Source organism: Podarcis erhardii (genome assembly GCF_964252035.2).
Source record: "Podarcis erhardii genome assembly, chromosome: 3".
Classification (NCBI taxonomy): Eukaryota; Metazoa; Chordata; class Lepidosauria; order Squamata; family Lacertidae; genus Podarcis; species Podarcis erhardii.
In genome coordinates this window covers 52,142,661-52,156,016 of record NC_138507.1, presented here as the reverse complement: position 1 = coordinate 52,156,016, position 13,356 = coordinate 52,142,661, and the positions used below count along the sequence as shown (strand labels likewise).

Sequence of the window (13,356 nt, the reverse complement as noted above, 5' to 3'; positions counted from 1 at the left end):
GTTTATCAATTGCAAACACAGAATTGCTTTTAGTGGTGTGGTGACATCAGTCTATCATAAAGCCAGTGTTTCTTACTTGATAAACTGCAGCCAATCTTGTCATTTCATATTGTAAACCTCTAAGTAAACTGCTTAGAAATTCTGAAGATATTGCAATAAATAAATGAAATAAATAATTAGAACATCACAAGCTGCCCTTTCGGCTGATAGACTTTGACCTTATTTTTGCTGTTTGACTCTATTGATTCCTTTCCCCCAATAATTCAATTTTGTTCTTTCAGTAAAGCTTTATATTGCTATAAAAAGAAATACCTCTGGCTTCCAAGTCATGAAATCTAGGTATAACTGCATATAGTAAGCTGTCTCTTGCTATTATTAACTGGAGCATCATAATCACATAGAACCTTTTCTTGGTTCATTGTCTAAAATAAAACTTCTGTACAGTATAGCTTTTTAAAATCTACAGTAGCTCATGTGCAGTGTTTGTGTGATAACAGTATTAATAGTGTAGATTTATACCTTCTTGTTATAATCTCTTAATTGTATACTGAGACCTCCTGTGGAAGTTCCACCAAGTGATTTCTGTGGATCCCTCCATGCCGTGTTCCATATAATTGTAGATAATCCCTGGCCATTTCGCCAGGCTTTCTGTGTTAGGGTGTGTGTGAGGAAATTGCACAGGGCAAAAACGGGGAGGCAGGAACCACCTCATTGCATGAGCAGAGTTCTCTGGATCCAACCATATGTTTTGTTCAATAGCAATAATCCAGACATTCTATTAGTAAAGAAGAAAAAAAGTAGGGGTGGGGGGAGCAGACAGTATAAATCCCTGTCTCGTTTCCCTGCCCAGTGTAAATCTATCTGAGAGAAAAGACAGGGATCATCAGCATTAACATTTTGAAAAATCATTTTGGAGCAATTCCTGCCCACCAAAATGTTCTAACATGTTTTGTTTCCCTCCCTCCTTTAGCACTCCAGTTCACGCCTGAGTTACCAAAGCAACATTCAGGGATCTTCTCAGTCCCAGAGTACAATGGGCTATTCTACATCATCTCAGCAGAGCTCTCAGTACCATCAGTCTCACCAGTCGCACCGATACTGAGGAGAGCACATAGACGGTGTTAGAAAGGAATGAACTAGCAGTTGGCGGACTCCAGCAATATGAAGTTCATAACCATGAGAAGAACCAAAAATGCAAAACTGTGATGCAGATTTTAAAGTTAACAATTATAAAAGGAGAACTTTTATTAACTAATTGTTTTGAGACAAGAGACCTTTTTATCCTTTTTTTTGCCATAAAGGAGATTCTTGTGAAGTTTCCCCTCAGCTTGCTTTCGCATGCGTTCCATTGTGGTTACTCGAATGAAACCGTCTGATCCGAACCCAGCACTTAAACTTCTTTAACCTATGGAATTTTTGAAGGATTCCTGGTGCACCTTTCTTGTGTTGTAGTAATTGCCATAAATCTTATCTTTTTCAAATCCCTTTACCAGGATTTTAAAGTTTTGAAACGTTGAACTCCCAGGCTTTTCAAGCTTGTATATAGTTAGTTTTTTACTAGGCAAACCCGTTTAGCTATACAGGTATAATGCACCTTTTAAAAGCACTATGTTATTTTCACAGGATATTACTGTTTTGCTCATGGATGTCAAGAACAGCAGATTTTACTGTTCCAGAGTATTTTATTATTCCCTTTTTTATTAGTCTAGTTTTCAGATGAGGTCTTTAAAAAAAAAGAAGAAAAGAAAAGAAAAATATACAACCCAAGTCTCTGCAGCAACTATTACATGTTATGTGTTCGGACTGAACACCAAACAGAAGATTATGAATGTTTGTTTTTATTATTCAGATGAGCTCCCATAGATCATTTGCCATTATCTTCCAAGTGGGTTGACCTAAGCTTTGCTTTAAATTAAGGCATAACAGTGAAGTGGAAGGCAAACTCTTCTGTGGCTCCAGTAGGACAAGAGTATGCTATGATGTCTTCTCTAGTAGTTTTTCGTACATGCAATGGTGTCTTCTCCAATGTTTATCTGTTTTTCGGAACTCTGCCCTAGGAGTTTAGCATCAACTAGAAAAAGGGCAAACAAGGAGACTGTGCTACTACTTTGGGGGGCTGTCAAGAGGGACAGAGCATCTTTTTAGTATATGTTTTACCTTCTAAGTTTTGTTTGTTTCTGATGAAGCTTTCCTTTGCTAAATGTGGATGGTTCTGTAACTTGCAGCAAAAAAGGGCAAAATGTGCTGTGGCACCTTAAGAGACTAGCACATTTGTGGCATGAACTGCTGCCTACTTGCAGGACACTTGCAATCATGAACCTGGACAAGCCATTCTTATTTTTTACTATTACTAACCTTCATTATCCATTTGAACCAGATCAAATATTGAAGTTGTTGAGCAATGTCTTGAAACTGCTTAGCCTTCTCATGTGGGAAAATGCATGTTTTGCCATATTACCACTGATGTGATTAACCTAAATTGGTTAAGTGCTAGGTAAGTGAGGCTGTACTGAAACGACTGTTTTCCTAAGGTCAGACATATTGTGGATGTTGGTGTATTGGATAGGCAGCTAACAGAGGAGATGTCAGCTTATCACCAGAGCCTAATACTGGAGAGCCATTGGGTTGGATCTAAAGATCCACCTATGGAAGGGGTAGGCAGAAACTGACTATCCCATCCTCTCCCCACTAGGTCAGAGCACCCCTGAATATTCTCCTCTGAGGATCATGGCACTTAGCTGAGTGGGGTGGTTCTGGCAAAGGGGTCCAATATGGAAGAGGGAGCTCACAGAAGCTCAGACAGAGGCATCTACTCATATTTTAAGGCATGCTCCAAGGGCTACTGGGGAGAAGAGGGGACAAGAAAGTCATAGGTCATAGAATTGTTGAGTTGAAAGGGACCACAAAAATCATCTACTTCAGTTCCCTGCAATGCAGGAATATTTCACCCAGTGTGGGGCTCAAGACCACGGTCATGAGATTAAGAGTCTGAAGCTATCCTTCAGTCCCCTTCTGCCTGGTCGCTTTCACAGGTAGATCTGTATATCAAACTCAGTATCAAGTACCTGTGATCAGAGACCATACTTTGAGACATCTCCCTTTGTTTTGTTTTTTTAAGAGGCCCAGAATTACAGCTAGTAAAAGCTGTATATCTTCTGCAGTTCAGCATCTTGTGATTCTGAGCCCACCCCCCACCCTGGTCTCTCTTAAAAAAAAACAGGTTTATTGCCTTTCTGAATATGAAGATAGGCATAAAGGTTGTCAGCAATGCTTAGTGAAACGCTAGATGGTGAGGAAGTGGAGCTGAATAGGATTTTCAAGGGTTAAATCTTGAGTGCCCATTAGTGGCTTCCCTTCCCCATCACTAGCAAAAGCCAAATACATTGTCCAACATGTCTGCTAATTTGCAGTATTTATACCGACTGCAGAATCCAGCTTTTTCTTGTGTGGAATTCAGGTTACCTTGGTGCAGAATGGTTTTAGCTCCTCTGACTTTATTGCACTAAAATGGAAAAGGCATAAATTTTAGAATATACATGCAGCACCCTGTATTTGTCATAATAATTAATAAAGAGGTACAGGGAGGAGCCAGTTATTGATATATGCATTAATAAGCATTTACATGGTATAGCAGGGGGTTTGCAGACTTCAGGCTTGTTGAATCTACTTTACTTTTTACTGGAACCCCAAGATCTATCAGCCAGAGCCATATAGTTAAAATTAAAGGAAGAGTGCCTTTGAGCATTCTGAGCTTACAAATGTGTTTTCTGTACCAGGACAGGACTGAGCTCACAGTCTTTTCACACAAAAGTCTACTTCTGGTTAACATTTCACAAGCTTAATGTGTTTGGGAAATGTTATTTTGTTGTTGTTATTAAACAACTGGTAATCACAAACTCTTGCTAAACTGCCACCTACATATCTACCAATAGATCCTGATCTACCTTCTGCCTACCCCTGCTGTCTAGCAGGAGCTCATGCTCACTCTGTGTTCGGATCTGAATTGATATAAAAATCACCAAATCTTTGCACTAAGATTGCAGTAAGCTAACAAGGGGATGGTCCAGTTTTCTTGAGGGAGGAACTATTTTAATCCCACGAGTAATACATTTATCCTATCCCAGGACTGTGTGTGATTCCACTTTAAACTTTGAAAGGTCAGCTCATGTTAAGCTCAGTTGTTTAGTCACTGACATTGTTCCATTTGCTGTTGATACCAACTGGCTCTCTGGAGAGAGCCAAAAATTAATTTATCATAGCATACCCATAACAGGGGGACAAAACAAAAAGTATTCCATTTGATACAAACATACCTTTATGCATCATGTATCTTACACTAGTTTTGTTTTACTGAAGTAATGTTTCTTTTGCACCAGCTTTCAGTGAAAATGTTCTACCGGCTCCATGTCTTCCTGCACCCAAGCTAATGTTTGGTGAGCAGCTTAGGAGATTTAACTTTATTTTGATTGGCTTGTGAATTGCTCATTTTCCTCTTCTCCCTCTGTTGCTCTGTCCCCCAACCTCCCGTTTGCTACAGCCCAGCATCTGCGGCAAGCTCTGTCCAAGTGTGGGTTCCTCTGTGCATGCAGTGTGACGACCTGTCTTGAATGTGCTTTATCTCCATGAGCTTCCAGTCCCCTAGAAGGATGGCCATGATCGTTGTCTGTACTGACGATAGTTGCAAATTGCTTGCTTGCTATACCCCACTTCCCCATGGTGTCTGTACACACAAATGTAGCTGTGCTAAGTAATACTTCATGGCCTTCCAAATAAGCATTGGCAGGGGAATAGATGAAAGTATAGGTTTACACTTCTGAAATGTTTACTGCACTCATTCTGTATTTGTATTTTGGCTTTTTGGGGCATACTTGGCCTATTGCCGTGAGCTGTATGTGTATAATAAATGAGTGTCTCACGTGCTGCAGGGCTAAGGCGAGCCAAGGTGAGGTAGCTTTGTTTCAGGGGGAATTTCATGAAACAAAAATGTAATGTAAGACAAATCATATATTGTATGTTATGGAAACACAGAACATGGACATTTTCATAACTGTGCAGCTCTGTCAACTCATTCTTACTAGCATGTGCAGCTTTGACGTCACCTATAATAAGTTTCTCTTTCCTATCTCATCGGCTCTTAGAAGTGGGCGTGGAATCGACCTTGGTTGGTTTCTGTCTTGCTACTTTGGGAAACAGCTGCTCAAGCCTCATTCTTACAATGTTGCTCTTCTCAGCTTTCAGAGAAAAGGAGCAAAGAAATAGGATTAGCAAAGCAGTGATGAAATGTATTGGTAGCATAGACTGCATAATGAAGGAAGAATTTTGTGAAAGCTGCAAGTCCTGCACTCTATATCTGTGACACTGTATCTTTTCGGGTGGGGCTGGGGTGGGAAGGATGGGAGGACATCCTGAGGTTGGGGAGGTGGAAGCTTGAAGTATTTGATTATGTATGATATTTTATATAAACATAATAAGCTTAGTTCCCCTTCATAATCTTCAGTGATGGTACTTAAGCAACATTAAGCAACAATAACTGTTTTAAGATAAAAGAAACATATTGTACATAAAGTCCATGTGTAATCTATATGTTTTGCCACACAAGAACGATGTGTATTGCTTTATGGGGGGAAAGTCCTTAATGCACTGTTATCTCCTAAATATTTAGTAGTAAATTAATACTATTTAATTTTTTAAAGAAAATCTGTCTTGTGTAGACACTAAAAAGTATTACACAATGTGGACTGAAGGTGTCCCTTTTTAACAGCAGTTTAAATAATGTTTTATATCTGTCATGTAGTATGCTTTTAAAATGGTTTTTAGTTGTATTTCCTCACTGTGGAAGGGTGCCTGCCATAAGTTTTCTTTTATATATAATTTCACATATTCATCTTCTATTCTTGTGTCTTTATTATATAGTTCTGTGTCCTCTCTTATGCAACTTCAGCTCAACAGTGATGCCCCACGTATGGCAGTGTACTTTATAGTGGCTGCTGAGTTTTGCAAAATTAAAATGAAACCCTTCCAAATCCAGATTTGTACTCTCACTTCTTGGGATTTCATGGGGTGCTCAAGCTAGGATAATTACGTTCAAGTCAACAATGTAGGGGAGTCCTAGAAAGTACACCTCCAGCCCCATTGAAGACATACACACACATAGAGGCCCTTTCCTGCTTCTGTCTGGAGGTCAGTCATTCTTCCTTGCTGTCACCAAGCATTGATCTCAACTGGCTATGTTGCTGAAGTGAAAGTGTAAGAATCTGGCAGCTATCTAGCAACTGCCGAATATGATTAACCTTGAACTAGCTTAAGTGGCGCAAATATAGGATGGGATGTCACTGTGGGAGTCCAGTTCTTGCTGCCACCCAGCTCACCTCACCTCCTGCCCTGCAGTGGGAGAGGCTCAGTACCAAGCTAGAAACGTCCACCAACTCTGCTGGGCAGTTACAAGACACTGAACTGTCAGGCTTTGCCCTCATAAAGCATTTACTGTTTTCATAATGTCCCAGAAGACTGTTAAAACTATGCTTTTTGTTCATTACATCATTTTTATTTTTTGTTGTAATTAAATTTAATTGCTTCAGTGTGAATTTTTTAAACAAAAATAATATACGTTTGTAATAATAATAAAAAGTTGAAGTCAAGCAGCTGTGTGATGAGACATGTGTAAACTTTGGGCTTCAGTGGAAACAGGATGAATTCCACAGACCTGAACTGTTGTTTGATTTAAGACCCTTCTAAAATCTGCCTCGGGAATTGTGTGCGCTTGCTTAGGTGCACATTACATCCTTTCTCAGCTGATCCTTGGAAGACAGTACCAAAAGATCTTGTGTATGTTGAATCTGTACCTTTCCACGGAGCTATCACTCCTCATGCAGCCCCTTCACTTCAGTACTGATCTACCTATGATTGGGTCCATATGGTCCTGAGGCAGGGTAGGGGGAGAAGGCATTTCATGGGCTTAGCCCCTTAGATGCTACAAGGGGACGTGCCATGAACCTATGCCTGAAATCTCTGTAGATAAGGTGGTGTTTCTGAAGCAGGGGCCTGGGAGCTAACTGCAATGTGCCACCCTTTTTAAAATCTAAATATATCATTGCTAGGTTGCCTGTTGTGAATCTGCTGTTGGCAGCTTCTGTTCCTGTACGTGTGGCCCACATCTCCCCGCCTTCTCTTTAAAGCACTGTTTCCCCCTGGAGACGTGAATATAATTGTACTGTTTTAAGTGTCATGAGACTTGTCTGCATGGAGGCATTGTTTCCATAGTGCCATAGTAAGACTCGTGATCCTTTTCCTGGAAAATCTCTGGGTTCTCCATTCAGATTTCCTTCCCACAGCACCCAGGTTGCTTGTGTGCAGCTGGAAGTGCTATGATCTCTTTCTGCTTGCCGTGCCTGTGTGAGAGTGTGAAGGAGTGTGTGAATGTGTGTGCAACACAGTTTTAAACCACATCACTCCAAAGGATCTTGAGAAATGAAGTTTACCCCTCATGGAGCTATAATTCTCAACACCCTTAACAAACTACAATTCCCATGATTCTTTTGGGAGGGTGAGATGCTTTAAATGCATAGTGTTGTGTACACAGCCTATGTCTGTACTTGGTTGGGTCAGTCAAAGGGAGGGAGGTGGACGTTGGAGTTTTCAGGGATGGGTTTGGTTTTCTCTGATGTTACAGTTTCATATTCTGTTTTTGCAGCTCTTATTTTTTCAGATCTTTCAATAATAATAATAATAAAAATAAATTTTTATTTATATCCCATCCTCCCTGGCCAAAGCTGTCTAATATTGCTGGTTGTTGCATCTACGATGATTAGGGGCTGCTTATACAATTCGGGGGGGGGGGGCTGAGTCATGCTAATTTTTGGGAGGGTGGTCGTTTAAACATTTGCAGACCCATGAGGAGACCAAGACAGTCCAGTGTGGGATGGCCACTTGTACTAAAATCCACGCAAAGAGCCTAGGGTCAAGATACCTGCTGTTTTGAAGGAAGGCAAGTGGCAAAGACAGCCTTCCCCATCCTGGTGTATTCCAAATGTTTTGAACTACAGCTCTCAGCACCCATGACCATTGGCCTTACTGACTGGGCTGAGGGGAGATGGATTCCAACAACATCTGCAAGGCACCAGATTGGGAAATGCTGAGCTAGGAAGTGGAAGTACTAAAGGATGCTGGGATCTGAGCCGCACTACTTTGGGGGACTCCTTTGAGATGGAAAAAGAGAAAGAAGCTGGCAGAAGGAGCTATTGGTGGGCAAAAATTGTTATAATAGGCATCTGGAAGAAGGTGTCTGATATGCAAGGAGGATGCTTGAATCCAGTTGCAAGGAGGATGCTTGAATCCAGTTACAAGGAATAGTTTCCATGATTTTCCATGCACAAGATTGCTCAGTGTAGGATATTTGGTATGGATGGTGTGTTCAGTGGAGACCATGTGACGAGAGACTTCTGAACATGAATACAGGTAATATTTAGCAGAACCTGTAGAGACTTTGTTCTTGTTTTATTTTATTAACCTACTCCTGCCTTTTGGCCTAAAGGATCCTCATTTTGAAACTAATTGGTTATTATCCCACTGCTGATGAATAGAAAACTGGAAGCCTAGGAAGACCTAATGAATTTCTTTCAAGCCCATACTAGCTTGGCCCATTCGGGGCATGCTGTTATTGTTTAAGATTATTTTCAGATTTACAAGTATATTTTCAGATGTAGATTTTCTATGAAAACAAACTTCCTGGTCCAGTCTTTAATTAAACTGGATTCCATTCTTTGTATTGCTGTGGATGGGATCTGTTCAGATCAGCACAAGTGTGTGTGTGTTGTTTTTTAATTACATGCAGCCCTCGTGTACGGCTGAAATTTGACTGTCCATCAAATGTGCTGTTCTCCTGCCTAAATTAGCTTTCAGGCACACCACTGTTCCATATAAATGTATTTAAATGCTGCTGAGACAGAATGAGCCAAAGCAGTACTTGGCAGAATATTGTATTAACTCAGGCGATGAATTTCCTTCAGGACCTACCATGCTGTGCAGGAGTGCTGCTGCAAGGTGTAAATCTAGCTGGGTGTGTGAGTTTGGCGGACAACCTTGCCTCTTATCTTCTCCAATTAGTAGTGGGGAGGGAAGGGAGCTGAAATTCTGTGAAATATATACTGCTAGCAGAAGATTGCTGTTTAAACAGTCACAGGTTTAGCACAACAGAATTCAGTAATCATGCTAGTTTTATTGGTAGGAAGTAGAGGTATAGCTACCCAAGAAGCAGGGCTTTTTTTCAGTCAGAATACACTGAACTCTGTTCCAGCACCTCTTTTTCTAGGGAAAAAAAACTGCCAAGGAGTGTGAGGTGTGAAAAGGCCCCGAACCCACAACTCATACTAAGAACTGCCCTATATCAGTGTTGGAAGTTTGCACAAAAGTTAGCATTTTTTTTTTAATCCCCACCCCCATATATGTTTCTAGATGTGAGTCTATAATAGAAAAAACTGCTGAAAGGGTCAAACAAGTCTCTTTGTTAAGTTACTGGCTCTGCCAAGCCTATTAAACACCCTTTTTACATGACTAAAGAGTTGGCCCTGTTGCCACAGAAACAACTAACTAGTAAAGCCTCCAGAAGAAAGAGGTAGGCTTTCACCTCTCACCTGGGTGGATGTCATTCTAGGGGTATGAGAAAAACAGTCCAGGAGCTGGTCTTGTCTGGTCAGGAGCTGGGAAGACTTGCTCTCTGTGTTGAAACCATAGCTGTGGCTCTGAAGACAGCCTGGAATCCTAAGGGGAAGCAAAATCAGTTGCAGTGTTAATGCAATTAGACCATTCATCTTATGCTCATGTTGTATCTATCTGTAATTAAAACCATGTATCAAAATGACATCACAGGCTCCAGTGAACTTTATTCCAAGAAAGCTGAACTTGTAAGTGCTGGCACCCTTGAAGGTTCCCCAAGACAGACGTCATTGCTGTTCTCTGGGGGGATACAACCATTGGAAAGTGTGTTCTTCTAGCACACATTTGAACTAAAAATTAATAATCTGATAACTTCTAAATCCTCAGGTAGCACAATAGAGCTTAAACAGCAAGTGAGAACTGCAAGCAGACTATATATGGATCCGCTTGCAGTTCTCTTTTGCTATTTAAGCTCTATAGTGGCAGAGGATTTGAAAATTATTATCAGATTATTAACAGCTGCAGCGATGGTAATAAGCGATAAATAGAAAAAAAAGTTTCCCACCTATGGCAAAGGGTTCCTATGGCTCACAGCCAGCAATTCAGAACCTTCAGGATAGCACTGCCCACGGGAACAGCATGCAGGATCCACTCGTGGATTTTCTCCAGGGAAAGGAGCTACTATGAATTTAAGAAACAGTACAGTCGTACCTCAGCTCCTGAATGCCTTGGGAGTCAAACGTTCCAGCTCCCAAACAAACAAAAACCAGAAATGAGTGTTCTGGTTTTCGAACATTCTTTTGGAAGCCGAACGTCCAACAGGGCTTCCGATTGGCTGCAGGAGCTTCCTGCAGCCAATCAGAAGCCACACTTTGGAAGTTGAACTGACTTCCAGAATGGATTCTGGTTGACTTCTGAGGTACGACTGTATTACAATTGTGCAGCTTTTAGATGGCACTGTGAAAGTGAAGAGAAGAAAGCAAACCAGGAAAGCCAACCCTTGCAGATGACACCAAACTGGGAGCAGTAAACAATGCAAATGAAGACATAATCAGGATTCAATATGACCTTAACAGATTGGAGAACTGGGCCCCGAACATACAAAATGAAATTCACTAAGGACAAATGTAAGAGTCTACACTTAGGCAGGAATAACGAGCTGCACCAATATAAGATGGGACACACCTGGCTTGCCAGTAGTACATGTGAAACAGATCTAGGGGTCTTGGTAGACCACAGTGTGATGCAGCTGCAAAAAAAGCTAATGCTATTCTAGGCTGCATCAATAGAAGCATAGTGTAATGATCAAGGGAAGTAATAGTCCCGTTCTATTCTGCCTTGGTCAGAGCGTATCTGTAGTGTGACCAGTTCAGGGCGCTACAATTTAAGAAGGATATTGATAAGCTGAAACATGTGCAGAGAAGGATGAGAAAGAGTCTGGAAACCAAGCCTTTTGGGAAATGGTTGAAGCAAGTGAGTATGTTTAGCTGAGTAAAGAGGAGAATGAGAGAAAATATGATAGCCATCTGCAAATATCTAAAGGCTGTCACATGGACGATGGAACAAGAATGTTTTCTCCTGCTGTGGAGGGTAGGACCTGAACTAATGGATTCAAGTTACAAGAAAGGACATTCTGACTAAAAATCAGGAAGAGCTTTCTGACAGTAAGAGCTGTTTGCTAGTGAAACAGACTCCCGTAGGAGGTGGTGGACTTCCTTAGAGGTTTTTAAGCAGAGGTTGGATGGCCATCCGGCATGGATGCTTTAGTGTAGATTCCTGCATTGTAGAGGGTTGGGCTAGATTACCCTCAGGGTCCCTTCCTACTCTACGAATCTATGATTCATTCTTGTTAACTTCACTGCTGCCACATTTTTATATTTCTCTGGCTGCTAAGCAAACAGCTTTTTAAGCTTCTCTATTTTTACTGGCCCAACCTACTCCAAATATTGGCTAGAATAGTATGGCACTTTGGCATGGATTGTATAACAAGGCATCTGACCAAATTTCTCCAAAACAAATTGTGCTTTTGCTTAAGGATTCAGATAAAACACTTTTTGGGGAAAAATCATCCATAGAAGAGAACTAATTTTACAGTTTACCCATAAGAGCAAATAAATGCATCCATCCATCTCTACCTTTCTAGATTGTTTCCCTAACCAAACTGATACTTGCCCATTTGCATCCAGATTTCTGGATCCCTTTCTCCAGGCTCCTTACTGCTGCAATTGTGCTTTCTAACATTTTCCAGAGTTCACACTGTTCAAGTATTTCAACCCCTTCTTTCTCTAGCACAGAGGTGAGGAACAGGATTTGACTGGTGAGCCAGATTCTGACTTTTCTCACATCCTGTAGACCATTTTGACAGGTGGGGGAGGCTGCCCAACTGTCAATCAACAGTCATGACAGCAATGTCAGGTGACCAAAAAAATTAAATAAATCATTTTGTGGGCATGTCTCCGACCAACCACGAAAGAAGATTATCTCTACTTACAGCAAGACCTGCTTGGGGCAGGGATCGACTCTGCAGTGGAATTCTGAATTGGGACCTCTGCAGTATAGTTGATCCCCCAGTGGCTTCCTGCCACTACTGATCAGCATGTGCATCTTCATGAGTGTATATGCTCAAATTAATTCATAGGAGTTAGAGAAAGTAGGTATGTAGATAATAACTTTATTGAAAAATGTAGCACTTTTGTTTTTTTACATACTGGAATGACAGGAACCAAAGTAAAATACCCCTCATATGTTAAGAAGAGTTACATTTTGATTAATCCATTTTATACATTGTTGATTGTCATTTCATTTATTTCTTTTTTAACTTTAAAAAATCAACAATACACTAATAATAATACCAGATCTGAAGAAGAAAATACATGTTTGTGTAAATTGAAGAGACAATCATAAATAGTTAACTTTCAAACAGTGTGACAAGTAGTGTTTTGTGGACCTAACCCTGAGATTACAATAAGAAAATTAAAATGAACCTGAGCCCTAAGTTAGCTGGATTCCACCCCCCACCCCCCACAGAACATTTAACTGAATCCCTCTTCATATTGGATTCAAGAGCCTAAAAGCAAAACTAAACTAAGTTACCAGTTCAGAATGACGGTTCAGCTTCAAAAAAGCCTTGATGTGATATTACACACACTGGACCCCCACCCAACCTCAACAGCGTGTATACACACACACACACACACACACACACACAATGCAAGAGGATTTTATGTGGCAATTTGTCCAGGCTTACATAGTCTGCCATTTTCAGTGTCTGAGAAACAGAGATTCAGTCTGCTACTTTAGACCCCAATCCACTTTAGCAGAGAGAAGGAGAGAAAGGTAAAGAACAGCAGCGCCTCTGCCATACTGGTAGTGATTGCTGAAATTAATTCCCCCCCTAATGACTGCATCTCTGATAGTCTGAGCCAGCTCCATTGCTGCCATTGATGCATTGGGCCTGATTACGACACCATTCTAGCCTCCATAACCCAACCCTTGACCCCCACCCAGTATGACCAATGGTGCCGTGGTGACTAGGCTACTTTGTCATAAGTTGATGCTCCTGGGCAGGGGATAGGATTGATCTGTTAATAATTCCAGCAATTGTAAAACAAAATCAATATGTCTATTTCTTTTTGTTTCATCATTTTCTCTGTCTCCCTACTCACGGTAATTTTCTATCTGCTATTACAGGCTTTCCTCTTTTGC

At 40.9% G+C, this 13,356-nt stretch overlaps 2 protein-coding genes across 4 annotated transcripts in view; one reads left to right on the top strand and one right to left on the bottom strand.

Moving 5' to 3' along the window:
* CDK19 (cyclin dependent kinase 19) overlaps positions 1-6,638 on the top strand; it is an 85,191-nt gene extending 78,553 nt beyond the window's left edge. The window contains 1 exon segment of the mRNA XM_081857191.1: positions 971-6,638. Within this exon segment, the coding sequence (XP_081713317.1) occupies positions 971-1,102 (132 nt within the window). The 3' untranslated portion in view covers positions 1,103-6,638.
* The window catches only part of LOC309339332 (uncharacterized protein), a 55,084-nt gene that overhangs the window by 14,508 nt on the left and 27,220 nt on the right, over positions 1-13,356 (bottom strand). For 2 of the 3 annotated variants that reach the window (XR_014155184.1, XM_081857556.1), the window contains exons 3-4: positions 9,630-9,756; positions 4,992-5,231 (exon numbers count right to left, since the gene is read on the bottom strand). Coding sequence is in view for 2 of the 3 variants with exons in the window: in XM_081857556.1 (XP_081713682.1) it covers positions 5,211-5,231; positions 9,630-9,756 (148 nt within the window). In the remaining variant the exon portion in view is untranslated. Of the gene's footprint in view, positions 1-4,991; positions 5,232-9,629; positions 9,757-13,356 lie in introns of those variants that run through there. The other variant, XM_081857555.1, reaches the window with a different exon arrangement.